Source organism: Malurus melanocephalus, unplaced genomic scaffold (assembly GCF_030028575.1).
Source record: "Malurus melanocephalus ecotype Western Australia unplaced genomic scaffold, MMel_1.1 scaffold_308, whole genome shotgun sequence".
NCBI lineage: Eukaryota > Metazoa > Chordata > Aves > Passeriformes > Maluridae > Malurus > Malurus melanocephalus.
Window position 1 is genome coordinate 623,883 of NW_026623540.1, and position 16,572 is coordinate 640,454.

Genomic DNA, 16,572 nt, shown 5'->3' on the forward strand with positions numbered 1-16,572 from the left:
GGTGCTCAGATATCCTCCAGTACAGTTTCTTAAGGGAATTTTATTTTGTATATGAGTACAAATGGGAGGAAAATGTTAATGTTCCAGTGCATGAGTTTATATGGGCCATGAGTGGAAACTGCTGATTGTTTGAATTTGTCTGGGAACGTGTGCCAAGAGAAAACATTATTGTGCAAAGAAATCTGCATATACTTCATGAAGTTGTGCATGTACAAGCAGTGGTTTGGGGTTTTTTCTAATGGGAAGAGGGGTTCTGTTGKAGAATGGGAAAGAATGAGGCTTATTCATGTTCTTTGAGGAAGTCTTTTTTTTTTTCAGTAAAACTGCCAAAGACTGTATTATGTCCACTTGTGAAAACAAGGAACTTTGGAAGGCTTTACTTATTTAAGCAGAGGTCTTTTGCACACATCTTCTAGTACATAGGGAGRAAGTTGCTTATTTGAAATCAGCTGCTGATTTTTTTGACCGATGGAAAACAACTTTATTTAAACTATATTGACATCTCAATCTCAGAAGTCTGTTTCTACACAGGCACAGTTAGTTGTTTTCTTCTTTAACTAAATAGGCTTCTGTGGTTTGTGTTAGTGTCAGTTTTCACATTAAATTTGGCAGTCGTGTCAAGTATACACTGTGTTAGATTATTTGTTTGAATATGGCATCTGAAGCTGTTGTCAGCCGAAGTACTGGGAACAGAAGGATCACAATCCCTGAAGCCAGGAGTGCACACTTCAGTTGGAGATTTCAGTCACAGCATTTGATGTCTRTGGTGTCTATCTGTGTACAATTTCTGGTGGATGTATATAAAACCAGCGTAATGACAAGGCCAATAACAGCATGCAGAAATAAACTGCAGTGTTTGATGATTCTGTGTCATGTCTTCTGTGCCTGTACTGAAACAGAATTCGTGTAATTTGTGTCAGATACTATGTTGAGCTAGACTCTATATATCAAGTCTTGTTTGTATGTCAGTTGTGTATAAAAACACTTGCATTAAGAGATGTATAAGTGAGTGTATACAGAGAGCCATATATTAATGAAATCTTCTGAGTTTTGCGTTTATTTTAGTTATTGCATATGTGGTTGCAATCTTAGTTTTATGCTATAAGTTTCAGTGTACAAGTGAAAAATAAAACTTKTGAAATCTCTGGAGCAGCATTTGGATTGTGTCTCTTGTTTAGCTTGCCTGTTCAACTGTCTTACCTAATGTAGTGAAACCTATTGCTTCTAATACTCTTGAAGTGACCCTTGAAGTACAGTATTTAAATTTCAAAGTTATAGACCACTAATGTTTTATGATACTGTAGGTAAGAAAAGCTTGCATATTTTCTTAATTTAGGAAGCCTTTACATCCCTGAGTAATCTTTGAAGTCGTCTTTTATTTTGCAGTCCATGAACATTAAGAAAATGTCTGAAAACATCTATTCAGCAACTCAGTTGCGGAATTAACAGTGTTAAGACACTGTTAAGACTTTGCTGATAGTATGCGCACAAAAACCCGGATCCATGACTCTGTTAGTTTCATAATCKAATGTGACTATAATTTATTTACTTTCATTTTAAATTGGGGCAAATATCAAATGATCCCATAGGCAGAATTATCAGGTAGTTCTGGTACGAATATAATCTTCATTCTAAGAAAGTTAAGGATGTCAAAAAGATCTGTCTTGAAAGTCTTAATATTACAGAAATATGTAAATTAATGTATGTGGATATGTCATTTTATTTGAAAATTAAAAGTGTCATTGAGCAGTTTCCATGACTGGGGGCCGGTGTATGCATTCCAAGACTTCAGTACAGAGCTAATTGAAGTTGCAGTTTCCACAAAGAACCTGTTAATGTCCCTTCTCCTTTAGTTAGGCTTTTCTATAAGCTGTGGTGAGGTTTGTTTTGTGGGACACATGTCTAAGCAGCTTCCCTTCTCCCTCCCTGTTCTYTACAATAATTTTTCACTCTACAAATGCTTATGTCTCTCCTAAGAGAGACAAATGTCTCTTTTAAGTCAACTGTGCTGTTTCGTTACGAAACACATTGAAGAGCTGACCTGGATCAGAATTATTTAGCACAAAAGTAGASGTGTGGTTTTGTCTGCATTGACCCCGATGGTGTCTCTGACACTTTCYTGTGCAGTTGCCCAGTCAGTAATTCCAGAGGAGTAGAGGGCATGAGGTGCTAAAGCTGCAAGAGGTGCAAAAGCTGTGCAGTCAAGTGCTGTCACCAAGAGCAGTGCTCCTGAAGGAACAGTCTCACCAAGTCTGAAGCTTTCTCTGTCTTCTGTGAACGTGACTTCTTTGGTGCCAGCACAACCGCAGTGCTCCTTCCCTGTGCCCTTGCAGTGCTTTCCCTGTGTATGTGGGACACAGATATGAGTTTCTGTGCAGTTATCAGAGGGGGAATTAATGAAATTTCTATGCTGCATGAAGTTAAACAGAGTGTTTCTCTGAGATTTTGCAACATGCTRAAGTGCTAGTGTGAATGGCTTCTGCCCAAAATAAGCCAAGCTAGTTTAAGCAAATTTAAGAAGTGTGGAGGACAAATTTAGTGAAGACAATTAAACACTTCAAAAATTCTGCCTCTAAGAATATGAGATAATTTTCTAAATTCTTTGAGTCATTAGAAACTTTCTCTGAAAGTCAGAAGTTTTAATGCACTTAATGTAAGTTAAGTGGACTTTGATATAACTTAAGAGTTTCTGATGTTGTTTTATATTTATGATTTTATTTTTAGAGAGCAGCAGTCTGCTATACCTGTGATCTACAATGAATGCCAAATCTGCAATCAGCAAAGAAATTTTTGCTCCACATGATGAAAGGATGCTGGGAGCTGTTCAAGTGAAAAGAAGAACAAAAAAAAAGATTCCTTTTCTAGCTACTGGGGGTCAGGGTGAATATTTAACATACATTTGCCTGTCAGGTAAGATTGGTGACTTTTGACATCCTATTGTTTGTTTAGGCTTGTCTTTGATTAACTGATTGGATGTTGTCTGCAGCCATAACCATAAGGAGCTGGGTAATTCCAGTCTTGATAATGTAATCAGAGAATTACAGCACTTACACCTTTTGTCTTGAGGAACCACATGCTCTAGGCTATTTATATCGTGTAATAAATTGAACTGGTGGTTTCATTGTTTAAAAAACCCCTAGGTGTTCTCTCACAGCGCAGCTATAGAGTATGAAGAAATATGATAGTTGCTAACAGTCTTTCCTTAGTCAGATTAAGGTATTTCTTAGAAGGATGAACTTTTCAGGACATTAAAATTATATACAATGTAATTTTTGATGCCATGTTTCAGTGTTTGCCAACACTGAATGTGTGTGAGTGCCTTTGGTATTTTAGGGTGATTCAGTCACTTATATCTTTGGGCTCATCAGTTGCTCCCTTTGGGTGTGTGCATCTTGTTGGAAGTACAGCTAGTGGCTAGAAGAAGAAGTGCTCTGTGAATCTCGGAAAAGTGCAATTATTTTTGTGCTAAATGAGAGAGTGCTTCATGGGCTCTTTCAAATTGTGGTGGTTTTTGAAAAATTATGTTAAAACTTTCAAAGCATAGGAGGTAAAACCCACAGTGACTCTACTACTGTTCTAAGACATCACACATCTGCCCAGAAAATGTGTATTTATTGAATGTTATCAGATGAGATATTTGTATTCATATATACAAATGCTTATGTTAAAATATAAGTTGCAGAGGATATACACASACATACTGAGATCAGTGAGACAAAACAGAAGACCTTTCATTTGCAGCTGAGTATTCTGTTTGTCATTGTAGGATCATAGAATATCGTGAGTTGAAAGTGATTCACAAGGATCATCAAGTCCAATCCTGACCCTGCATTTTGGTAACCCCAAAAATGGCACCATTCTTCCCACATACAGAGATTCARGAAAGGATTTGAAAATTGATTCACCTAGGCTCTTGCCTAGATTTGTGGTTGTTATACTCTGGATGTAAGAATTGCAGCTTTCAGTCCTCTCAGGGTGTAGAGGAAACTAATCTCTGCCTCCCACCTCTTACTAGCATTTTTAAGCAAAGCTAAACTCTTCTTCTTTGGTAGTCATATTTTTCAAATGTCAGTCCAGTTATTTTTTTAAAGTCTTTTCCTTGTAAAATCGTGTTCTAGATCTGTAGAGTTAAGTTTTGTAATACAATGGTGTTTGATACCCATGTTCACAATTTAAAGTTGTGAACTGTGCTTACAGTTTTCTGTAGGCTGGCTATTCACTAGGTGGAGTTTTATTTTATTTTTTAATTGCATTCTGGAAAACTTAGCTCTGCTTCAGCTCCCCTACCTCGTATTCATATGTATCAGTCAACATGCATTTTAAGACATTGAATTGTCTTGATTGCATCTATTGTTTTTCTGCCACATGAGAGCGTATTATGAGTAAGGAAGAAATAGCGGATGTCCTGATATGAACGGTTTGTCACTTATCATAAGGGGAAGCATTCAGGATCTAAATAAAATTACTTCATGGTGTAAATGGAAAGCTGCATATTGGTATTGCAAGAACCATCACATGTGGCTCACTGTTCATGGGATTTTGAACAGATCTGAGACCAGGTTTTTTCATRTACATTTATAGTGTCTATTCTGAAATTACAGTATGCTTGGTAATTTGAATAGGCAACAAAGTGACTAGGGAGAGGACTGCCTGGCTGTATTTGATGTAACATTCCAAACAGTCTGATCAGAAAGGTTATACAATTCAGAAGGGTCAAGTGCAATTAGTTATTTAGTCATCAAAGGCACGAAGCCAAGCATTGGGGAGCAACTGTTTCTGACACTGTATCTGAAAGAAATTGTGACAAGAATAAACTATAATTTTTGCCTATTCCTGATGGCTGTGAAGCAGCAATGGTTTTAGTTGCAGCAATAAGTTGTTGCAGAAAAAGCTTCCATTTAGTAAGGCTGTGTTAATGTGGGCATGGCAATTTAGCTGTGTCCCAGACTGTCCAAGATGGGCAGTATCTTGGGGTAASAGATTTGATTACCTTCCTTTTTTGATGTGATTATGTATAGTGAAGCAGACACAATCGTGGCTAGCTCTGGATTCATGTTTACATTTCAAGCAACATGTGCTTTAGTGCTGAGTGTTGCACTCTTTCATGGAAATGCCTTTATCAGCCTTTGACTCATATCCCATTTTTGCCAGGTTTGCTATGTATAAGGTAAACAAAGTGACTGAAATATCTCTGTGCTCATAATTTCCTAGGACTAATTCAGCTGGGCCTTTGCTGAAAGGAATTTGATAATTTACTCTTCAGAACAGAATTCGTCAGTTGAAAGAACACGCATAGGAGCTGACTCCTTGAGGGATATAAATATTTGGGAATATATCTTGTCTAGTAGTTTCATCCAAGATATGGTACAGAAAATGAAATATCAGCCACTGTGACAGCAAACTTTTATTTACTGCAGTTTTACAAATTGTTATAATGAGAGWTAAATGTTTCCTTTTGGTGCTGGGTTGAAGTTCTGTGTTGAAAATGCATTCTATCGTAGTTGTTGTTTATTTGAATTTCTGAAAGCGTGGATAAAGATGCCGAGCAGGGAGAATGCCCTTAGGCCTCAGAGATGGGATAGTGAACCATTAAAAGAATCAAATACTGAGTCTGAGTGATATGGGGGAATAAGGGAGATTGTTCCTTAATACTGGTATTTGAAGTATGTACTGGATTTTTTTATTTTATGGTATTGAATGCTGAGTTAGTTAGAAATAAACATTAATGCTCCAAAGAGGTATACCTAAAGCCTGTAATCTGAAACTGGAGACAGATTAAGTTAAGAAAGCTGTAGCAAGACTGCTTGTCAGCCTGGTGGGAACCAAGCAGCTGGGTTACTTGCAGCTTTCTAGCCTAGTGTTGGAGCTGGCCAAGTTAAACTGGCATACAGCCAAGACRTGTCTTTGGGGAGTTATTTAGTTGAAGAACAGCAAGAAAGGAGTAGACAGATGGGAAACACAGAGGTGGTGTGGCTGTAGGCAGAACAGAGAAAACGAAAACTGGGATTTTTTGTAATGTATAAGAGGATTTAACACAGAGAAAAGACAAATTCAAAGCTGAAAGTGGATATTTATCACCTCCTCCACACTAGCAGACCTAGTGATATTTATTGGATTAGATCTAAGTTTTAATTTTGTCACCATTGTCTTATATAATTGAAACATAATTATTTAAAATAGTTCTTAGCCTTAATTAGAATTCTGAATTAAATATGAAATACTTAAAAGGTTTCTTCAGAAATATAGGCCATTGGCCTACTTGTTTGTGCACAGTTCTGCATGTGTTATATCTTTGACACTGTGTCATTACATTTTTTAAGTAACTTCTACTATTTAAAAAGGATTTTAATGTCATAGGGTGTTGGAAATGTTCCAGTTTGTATATATGGATGTTGTGTTGACCTTTCCGGATTAAATACCTATTGCAGTTGTGGTGAGCTGAATAAAACAGATGCTTCCTTTTGAACCTGGATTCTAGTGTGTCATAACATTCATCTTAGTTGCACCAATGTTTCTAGACCTCTGCTGAAAACCTTGGGATTAGACTGTATAACTAAAGTTCTTTAAAATCAAGAGTGAAGCATTATGTTACAGCTTTTAAAATGTTCTTTCTTTGCCATCTCCAAATTAACATTGTCAGTTCAGGGCTTTTTTTGAATGGCTTTTGTGCAGAAGTACAATCTATCAAGGATGGTGCCAAAAAAGCCAAAAGGAAATGCAAATAAATAATACAGAAAAATAAGATGCACATGCAGGGGGAGAGCATGTTGGGCTTTTTCTCTTCTTTAAAAGTTAACCTTATTGACCATATCACAGACTTGTTCAAATAATAGGCAGTCAATAACTTGGAAAGCTTTTTGCATTTACCACAATGACCTCTTGGCTTTTGGGTTTTTTTGTACTTCTGTTCCTAAGTATACAGAGAGACAGAGATTTAGTTTAAGAGCTTAAATAGTTCTGTGGATATCCTCATTTGTATGCTTACAGCTGATACRTAACCACCCCACTCAGTTATACTTGCAACATGAGCTTTTGTACTTTGATAGCTTGGCTGTAAGTCCATGGTATCATGAAATTGTTTTTCCAGTTACAAATTTGTTGTTCCTTCCATACMGTTTGCTCATGGAATAGAATGTTACCCAGGAATGACCTATATCTCTTGCCCCTTTTAAAGTCACTTGATGTGGCTGCTAGGAAATGGCCATAATTTCATGGGGAGTTCAGGGATAGGTTAAGTGCAACTGAGTTTTCAACATGGTGGCTGAACTGAAAATTGAGAAGTAGTGAGAAGAAACTTGTTATCAAAAGAATTCAGTTTTCTCCTAATGTGTTCTTATTTTCCATTTGAATTTTACTGAAGTGACAGTCTCCCAGGTTTTTTACAGAATTTTCTTATTGAAGAAAACATGCCATTTTCAGGAGATTATAGTGCAGAGGATTCTCATGTTTCCTTTTCAGGACTTGAGAAACCAAAGTAAATGCCATTTTCCACTGACTTTCCAGGAGAATGCTCTATTTGTCTGCCCATRTGGTGTATTGGTGTATTACTGAGTATTTTGTGCGATGGAGATAGAAGGTGGTGGTATTTTTCCTCTGTTTAAATGTTATATTAAGGAGTGAGACTGTTACCGCAGTGTTCATCATATTCACTTTCAATCTGACCCACTTAAAAGTCAGACTSTATTGAATATTTGATTATTTATACAGAATAGATCATGACTGACAGAAGGGATTTGGTCAGCACAGAAGAGCACACCTGCCAAATGGTCGTCCAGTCTTCTGCAAGCTTTGACTTGGACAGCTGTTTGCAGACAGCTGCAGGCCAGCTGTGGTACTTTGCCCAGGCCCATGGAGCCAGACCCAGGCTGAACACCTGGGCACAGGGGTTTGTTCAGCAAGGGCTGCTTCTTGCAGATAATGGCTTAAAGACTCATGTTCTGTCCCTCAGAGAAGACACATGTTAAGTATTCCTATGTTTTGGATGAGTTCCTTGAGTGTTAACCATTATATGTATAAATAAAAAGTGTGGCTGCCATCACTAATTCTCTGCCTAACACTTTAGCAATTTATCTGARAATACCTGATAAAACTTCCTGATTGCCAGTGGAGAGACTATTCCAGAATTCAATTGAGAGGGCTCTACAATGCAGGAAACATACAAAATAAATGGACTATTGTTTATTAGCTTTTTTAGTGTTACAGTATAGACACATTGGATAGTTTCTTCAGTTAGCTACTGATCCTCTAAAACCTTCTTGTGCGGAGTCATTGGCTGCTTTTGCTTCACGTTACCCAGGGATAAAACCTACACAGATACTGTGCAAAGTTTGCTTTCATGTTGACTGAGTCAAAGGCATGCAATTTGCTAGTGTGGATGGAGTTAAATTGATGTAACATTTTGTAGTTTCCATGTACATGTCATTGGATTCCAGTCTCATGGCAACTTCTATGTTTATTCCTGGACTTCCATGGACTGATGCCTCTGACTGTCTTCCAAGTGCTCAATGAATTTTTTTTGCCATTGCTTATGCAGCTGGTCTGGTGCAAATGTGWGCACTAGAATCTCTGGCCATCAGAAACAGGAACAACTTCAGTTGACTTTTATTAGTATGAAACCGTTACAACTAGCATTCTAGTTGTAAAAAATAGGCGACAGTGATGAGGATGCTATGAGGAGAGCCTTTTTTTTTACTGGTAAGAATAGCAAGTTACTGCTCCTGCTAGCTCTGAAAAGTTACATCGTTTGCTGTTTCGGAAGAAGCTATGAAAGTGTGCCAGGAATGGCATTTAAGGTGACTGGTTTTGCCTTTAGGAGAACAGGATGCCCTGAGAGATCACTTGGCTTTACTTGTAGAGATACAGGCAGATAATTTTTATTTTGTTAACACAGTATTACATAGGTTAATTTTTTTCAGAGTGTCTTCAGCATGGTGGTAGAATAATCAATAAAATATTTTCTGATGAATAGGCTATAACTATATTTTTCCCTCATTCTAGGTATCTTTTGATATGCTTAGGTATAAGTGTGTTGGCACATACCTGTATAAAGTATAATCATATTAAATTCTTTTATTTTTATTTCGTATTCATACATGCTCTAGACTGGCCACAAGTTGGATAATGGAAAGCACTGTTTTTGAATTGTTGCACAGCATGGCTACATTCATGTAGTGTATTCCATTGTCTAAATAATAATATTAAATGTACGCATATGCATATAGCTTCTAGTGCTAATATTAAGCTGTCAAAACATAATTGCCTTCATCTGCTTAAAATAAATGATTATGATACTGAATATAGCTTTTAACCAAGGCTCTTTTCCTTTCTTTTTCAGAACATACTTTGTTAAGTTTCTTCTGATATTTTAACTCCAGGGTTCCCATAAGGAATATTCTAAGGTCAAATATCAGTTACTCATAATGATAGTATATTTCAAATTCCATTTTATAAAATAAATTTTTWAATCTTGTCTTAAAAGTCTTTGAAAAGGAAAAATGGTGCATTTTGAGTGGAAGCCAGATTGTCCATTATTGTATTTATTGAATAGAATATTCAATATTTATTGAATATAGAATATATACTCTGAATATATACTCTGTATTTATTGAAATAGAAGAGGAAAAATAATGAACTGCGTTGGAGGGTAGGCTASATTTATTGATTGTATCCTTAATATTTCTTGATGCTCTGAGCCCTCCTGATTCTGAGTTATCCAGCATAGTGTAACCAGTCTTTTCCACTAGAATTTTGTGGAGRAGGCCATCTTGCTGCAGCAAAACTGCAGAATTATGTATTTGAAAGCATTTAGTCTTAAGATCGGTGTGTTTCAGTTTTGGTCTGCAATTTTGCATTTTTTTTTTCTTCTTTTCATCCTCCCAATACRCTTGATCTAATTCACATGCAGTATATATTTTCTAAATTGCAAGCTGCAGGTGTGCAGTTATGTCTGCAGTTTTAGGTCCTTTTTTTTCTTTCAACTCCTTTAGAATGGAGCTGTAGCAGATTGATAAAGCTTAACAGTTTACCATGTTCAAGAAATRAGTGGATGTGGCACTTAGTGCCATGGTGTGATGTTCAGTCAAAAGCCAGACTTTATGATCTGGGGTCTTTTCCAATTTACATGATTTTGTGACTCTGTGATCACTTTCAGTTTTTTAAAATGATGTGTCAGTACAGAGAATGTACTGTTGCTAATGTTGCCTTCAGTTTTATTCAGGAATTGCTTTTTCCTCCACCTCAACCAGACATAAACTCCTTAGTAAGATTTCCAAAGTCTCAAATGAGATATCTTGGAAAAATAAGAGAGGAAAAAACATRAGCAAAACACAGCCGTAGAGAATTTGATGGGAAAAGTGAAGCATCAGGTATGTTTATTTACTCATATGTAAATTTGCAGGTATTAAAAGGAATAAATTCAATATTCATAAATACCGAGTCTGTTCTGATGCAGCAAGTTTTTATGCATAAAAYAAATTGGTTGCAAAACTGTAGACTGGAAGTTGTACGCTGGGAGCTGCTTGTTGCCCCATTCATTACAGAGGAAGCTTGATGAGGTTATTAATTTGGCTTAGTAACCTTTTTCATGGAGATRCACAAAAATTACAGTGAAGGCTTGCAAAAAGTTATGCTGCAGACTCCCTTGCCCCTTTCCATGTTCAGAAGAGAACATGGCCCTGTAGGACTTTATCCATTTATTGTAATTACTTGTGCTGGGTAGGTTTGTATTTCTTAAGAGCTGGCAACACCTTAGTTCAGTGGCGATGACGTATTTCAGTTTTGCCCAGAACATGGCAGATGCTTGCATCAAGTTTAATGCCAGGTTAAAATGTTTGAAAGTCACGATGTCTTTGCAAACAGTTTGTTCATTCTTTGTCCAAGTGAGGCTTTTGGCAGAGTATGTTGCTATCTTGTATGTGCTAAAAATGCAGAGCTATAASTAAGGCTCTCCATAACAAATTTCCATGGTAGCTCTTCCTTCAAGTTGGAGACAGCAAAGGTGCAAATAAGATCTGTGTGGCTGTCCCCTAATTGCTAGCTTTGGCAGAAACTGTTCTTGTGGTACCATGGCAGTTAAAAATGGGTGTGATTTGCTTTGCAATAGGATTCATTCTGAGCAGGTGTTTTTTTTTTTTTTTTTTTAGTTTTTGTGGTGCTGGAGTCTAGTATGTATAATACCCTGACTCACTGCGTTATGGATTGTTGAACTTGAATTGTACCAGGCAGAAAACATCTGGAATGTTCCCTTGATGTTGCATTTCTGAAAGCATTTCTGTCAATTACTGTTTAGTTCTGCTCTTAGAAGTAATATATTGTGAACAAAGCCAGAAGTTCTCTTTCTCCCTGACCAATGCTTACTRTGTTACAGGCTCTTTTAGTAGTGTCTTGGGTAGATAAACATCAGATTAAAATCTTATCCTTTTATAGTACTCCAAGCTGTATGAGTCAAATCCTGTAAATTTTCACCATGCATCTGGCCTTTAAGTACTGTACAGTCAAATAATTTTCGGTGCAGAGCAGCATATAAGAAGTACTTAACAAATGAATTGCTAAGCTGATTAGAATACTACATCAAGTTTCTCTATCATTAGATAGGTTTTATTGTTGCCTTGACAAAGAAAAAGATGAATAATGTAGTCCTGATCTCTAAATATTTTCTATTTGGGACTTTAAAAGGATTATTTACAGATTAAAGCAAGCCTCATAAATAGAAAAAGAACAGATCAGAACCGATAGTTGATTTTCTGATATGTTTTGCCTGTATCCCCGGTTTATGCGAGCTGCTGCCACAAGCAYTCAGATACTGATCAAGTTACAAGACACACCTCTAAAACATGGTAGGGAGGGAATTAATTAATGGACTAAGTCTGTCCATTCTTCCCTCACTGGTAGAATATCTGAACATTTCAGACTTGCAATAAAAACAAGCTCATGTTCTCGTGTATGTGTGTATATGTGCTAYTATAAACAAGTGCTCTGCATTTACAGCAGGCATTGGTTTTGCTCCAGCTTACTTTTATTAAGATTTTTAGTAACTTGGTTTTGTACTCTGATTATGCATATCCTAACAAGAAGGAAAAAACAACATATAAAGGGTGGGGAGGCTAAGAGAATATAAACTATGCAAAGTTTTGTTGGCCTTGTATCAGGGAGGAGCCTACCCGGTTGTCCAAGTTAAAACAATCTCTAGTAACTGTTTAGCTGGAACAGCTTCATAGRGAAAGTCTGGCACACCCAGTCAGCTGCTTTTCTCTGTTCATTAGAGCTCAGCAGCATACAGTAACTCTCACTAGCCTTAGGGAATGACAAAGTTAAAACCATACAAAATCTCTAACATTACTGTTTTAAAGAAAACTTCATTTGGGTGAAATTTTTGGGGGGCAGGGGCAGAGACAATTTTATAACATTGTGGAACATAGCTGTCAAGCAGTGAAGTTTCTTGGGTAATTTTAGCCCCTAATTCTAAACAGTTATTGGAAAATTACTTTATGCGTTTACTTCCCCTTTCATATTGTCTCTTTAGACCTGTCTTCAGAGGACAGGCTCAGCTGCATGGGAAGCTGCAACATAAACATCTTCCTGGATGAAATAACTAGTAAATGCTTTTTGTGGATAATGTGATATCAGCCCCTGCTGTGTTCGTTTTCTTAAATCTCTGCCTCATGTCACTCTGTGGAACACAGGAGTAATGGCAAGAGTAGTTTTCTGTAACTGGATCAATGACTTGGAAGAAAACAGAACTGTTAAAAGAAYATTCTCTTACTTCTAACAGAAGTGTTTACAAACTGTATTTAAAGGATTTACATAAATTATACTTTCTCTGAGTAAGGTAAAGAGGGAAAGCTGAAATAAATAAAAGCTTTCAATCTCCAGTCATTAGATTTGTTCACTTGCATTAATGTCAGATTCCTAAAGAAAACTTGGCTATTTAGGTGTCTGGGTATGTCCAAAGCTGTCTAAAATACTATCTGAGATTTTAGGTGGCTGAAATCTGTTGTAATTACTTAAAAAGAAAACAACATCTAAGTAGGGAACTCTTTTAGAAGTTCTGGAATAATTTCTGTTCTGCTTTACTTTTATAAAAATAAACTTATCATGATTTCTTTTAAAAATAGTTTTCTTAGGTTTAGTGTACATAAGTTTGCCATGCAAATACACACAAACAATCTCTCACCTGTACCATTTGAAGGAATGCTGCTTTTTTGCCCAGTGTTCAATCTGTAATGAAAGATAAAAATTGTCTTCAGCTATGGGGAACATAAAATTGGTTGAGAAGATGCTTTGAAACATGAGGAACTGGAAAAAGGGAGGGTTTTACATTGGCATTAAGGGTCTAAACTGATAAACCACTGTAGGTAWTGACTGATAAAGCCATGAGATATTCATGTTTTATTCATTTGGACTTCTAAATCAATCTTTTCAAATCTAAAAATATGTTTTTCTGGTTTTTTTCCTGTTTTCCCTGTCTGCCCAGAGATAAAAAAAAGCAAGTTTGCCTTTGGATGTGTTGTACTTTGGAAGTATTGAATCACATAATCATTCAGGTTGGAAAAGATCTGTGTGATCATTGAGTCCACTTTGACCAGTCATGCTAGATTGTAGCACTAAGTGCCGTGTGCAGTCATTTCTTGAATACCTACAAGAATGTGTTCTGTGATTTGTGTTCGTTTCATTTTTAACAAAGGGTGAGGTTTGTTTGTGTTCTAGCTAGAACCTGATGCAGCCTAATAAAATATTTTTGTGCTTAGGTCAAATAGCTTTTGCTCTGGCCAGGGAGAARGGTCAGGAGGGGAAGAGCAGAACAGAAAGAATAAACGCATGCAACTACACAATCTGGTTGAACCACATACTTCTCTTGCCTGTAATAATGTATTGGAGCACAATCTTGCCATTTTGCAAGTTAGTGCTTTCAGTCTGTACTGAGATACTGTGAGGACTAAAGCATTTGGTGCTTTTCATGGTTGTGGGGTTTGTGATATAGATAATGAGAAACATTTCATTAAAGGCTCTGCCTTTTAAATATGAGAAAAATGTTTGTTTCCTTGTTTAATCATCTTTTAGTTCTTATGTTACATTAGTCAGAGAATGGCAGAACAGCCCTGGTTGAAAGGAGCCTTAAAATAATCATCTGGTCCAGCCTTTACTTGTTAAATAAATATACTAAAAAAAACATTGTGTGGTGAGGTACTGGTGTCGTTTAGACAGTCTGCTGGAATTATCTAGAGCAGCAGCCTAAACAAGTAGAAATGTCAAGAATAGTTCTAACCATTCATTTAGATAGGTAGCACTGTCTCCAAGACTTGAATGACCAGAGGTGTACTRCTGGTTTGGACTCAAAATTTAATGATGCATAGAAAGCCTTGTAAGAATTGCATGTATTTGTGACTTCTTGCAATTCTGCATTTTCTATTGTAATTGTTTATCCATAACCCATGGTTTCTTGCTTTTTCAGCTCAGTCTTTAGTCACTTCTTTAAAGGAATTCATATGGTTCTCACATCTGTTTAATGTGGACCTGTTCAAGCATTCTTTCTTGCCATGAACTTGTGTCAGTCAACTTGGTTTCATCATGTCTTTCCCCTTTTTGCATGTCTGTAATGCTTTTAGAAGATGGGAAAAACTTTTCAAATACCCTCTTTCTTTAAGTAGCTCCTATCTAAAACAAATCAGTTGTGGACAACGCCTTTTAGTTTTCTTTTTGTGGAAGTTTTAAGTTGGCAAGGTTTCTCTTTATTGCTTCTACTTTTAAAATATTCCTGTTTCTTTACGGTTAATTGTATTATTTAGCCATGGCTGTTGCTTCTTGGAGAAATTTTAGTCACTAAACATAGTTGCCTCACTTAAAGTTAATTCTTGTTTTAATTTTGCGCACTTCCTTCCTGAATGCGAATATTCACTAGTAACAAGCCATTGTCCACTTGACGCTATTTCTGCTTAACTCAATTTCCAGCTGTTCAGCTATGTGCAAGAATCTATCTTCTTTTTGAAACAAATAAAACAACACTAATCCTCCTTTGCTTATGCCAACTTTTTCCGTTCCTTACGCACACTAGTAATGTTGCTGACTGTTAACCTCATGTGATTATTCCATCCCCTTTTATCTTCTTGCTCTTTTTAAGGAATCCGCTTGTCTGGCTTTTCCATCTTGCAGTCAAGCTCTTTAATTTTCAATACCTCATCTGCTCTTTTGGACCATATTTTTGTTTTTCTTTGTTTTTCCTTTTGTTTCTAGAATCCTGCTGCAGCTGTAAACCCAGGCTTCCGCTATGCCATTTCYGTGAAACTTTGATATCCTATCACTTGGCTTCATTCCAGGTTCAGGAGGAATCACTTGGAGTGCATAAATCTTATTTCTTGTTCTCCCTGAACACCATCAGCACTTCAGTTGGGTGTTTGATGTTTCTGTTGCATTTTGTGAACTCCATTCTTTATTAATGATTGCCTGTTAGGAGATCAAACAGTTGATTTGTGTAATATTTGATTAAAACAGTCTTAGCAGTTGCCTGTCAGCTCTATACAGGAAGGTTCTGCACATGACAGAAGGGCAGAGAAATTATTTGTTCCTAAAAAATGGTTTGGAGTTTTTTTTTGTTTTGGCCGCAGAGCTTGTTTTTAAAACTGTTTGGAAAGAGTAAGAAGTTCACAGAATAGGAAAGAAATAATGATTACTAGAGCATCCTTGTAGAGCTGTATTTTTGTCTGTGAATGAGTGTTCATTAGGACATGTTTGTAGGGATGGAGCACTGGAAACAACTGTGTTGCATTCTTTTAAGTGTTTCGGATTTAGCTGTAAACTCGTGTGATAGCTAGTTGTGTTGTGGCTTCCTTTCCAATTGATACAGTTGTTATGATTCAATTATTAAGGTTATTAGAAATGCATTTTGCCCAAATTTAGGTGCAAATGAGACCATATGCCAGTGTCAATAATATGGGTTTTATTTGATTGTAAATATGAGAGAGAGAGAGGGAAAAGATAAACAAAAGAAAAAAGGGGTGGGGACAGAAAGAGAATGACAGAATCAGAAGACATCACCCCTCCATGGATCCCATCGATGTTGCATTGACCTTCTCCACCTCTTGGTGGTGATGGTCCCCSCAGAGAGCACAGAATCCCATGGGTTRATAYAGCTCAGGCCAAGTGGCAGTGTCCAGGCATGTCCCCCAGGGGGAGGGGKCAGTCTCCTGCAGCAGCCTCTGGATCTGTTTTATCACATGCGATCCTGTGGTGCAAGGCCTCTGAGGAGTGCTTTTATCTCTGATAGTTTGGCATGTTAATAGCACAGTTTGTCAAGCAATCTTTGTGCGTATAGAAAATAAAATAGAAGAAATGCAAATTCTTTGAGCCTTAAAGTGCTGCCTAAGCAGACAATTTAGTTTAAATCATAACAGGAATGCACCAATTTGAGGGCTGATATTAAAAAAGTTTTCCTAACTATAGAAACCTTTTTTTGAAAGCACGGGGTTTGTTTCATTTTGAGCATGTTACAAACATCTCAAAATTGGATAAAATTGATAYWAAAAAAAATCTGAAAACTTAATATATGCACATGCAACTTTGTCAGGCTATTTCATGACT

At 36.8% G+C, this 16,572-nt stretch overlaps 1 protein-coding gene across 11 annotated transcripts in view; it reads left to right on the forward strand.

Annotated features, from left to right (window-relative positions):
• STXBP6 (syntaxin binding protein 6) overlaps window positions 1-16,572 on the forward strand; it is a 97,048-nt gene that overhangs the window by 32,706 nt on the left and 47,770 nt on the right. For all 11 annotated transcript variants that reach the window (XM_057377251.1, XM_057377245.1, XM_057377255.1 and 8 more), the window contains one exon: window positions 2,725-2,910. In XM_057377251.1, coding sequence (XP_057233234.1) covers window positions 2,757-2,910 — 154 coding nt within the window. In that variant the 5' untranslated portion in view covers window positions 2,725-2,756. The remainder of the gene's footprint in view (window positions 1-2,724; window positions 2,911-16,572) is intronic.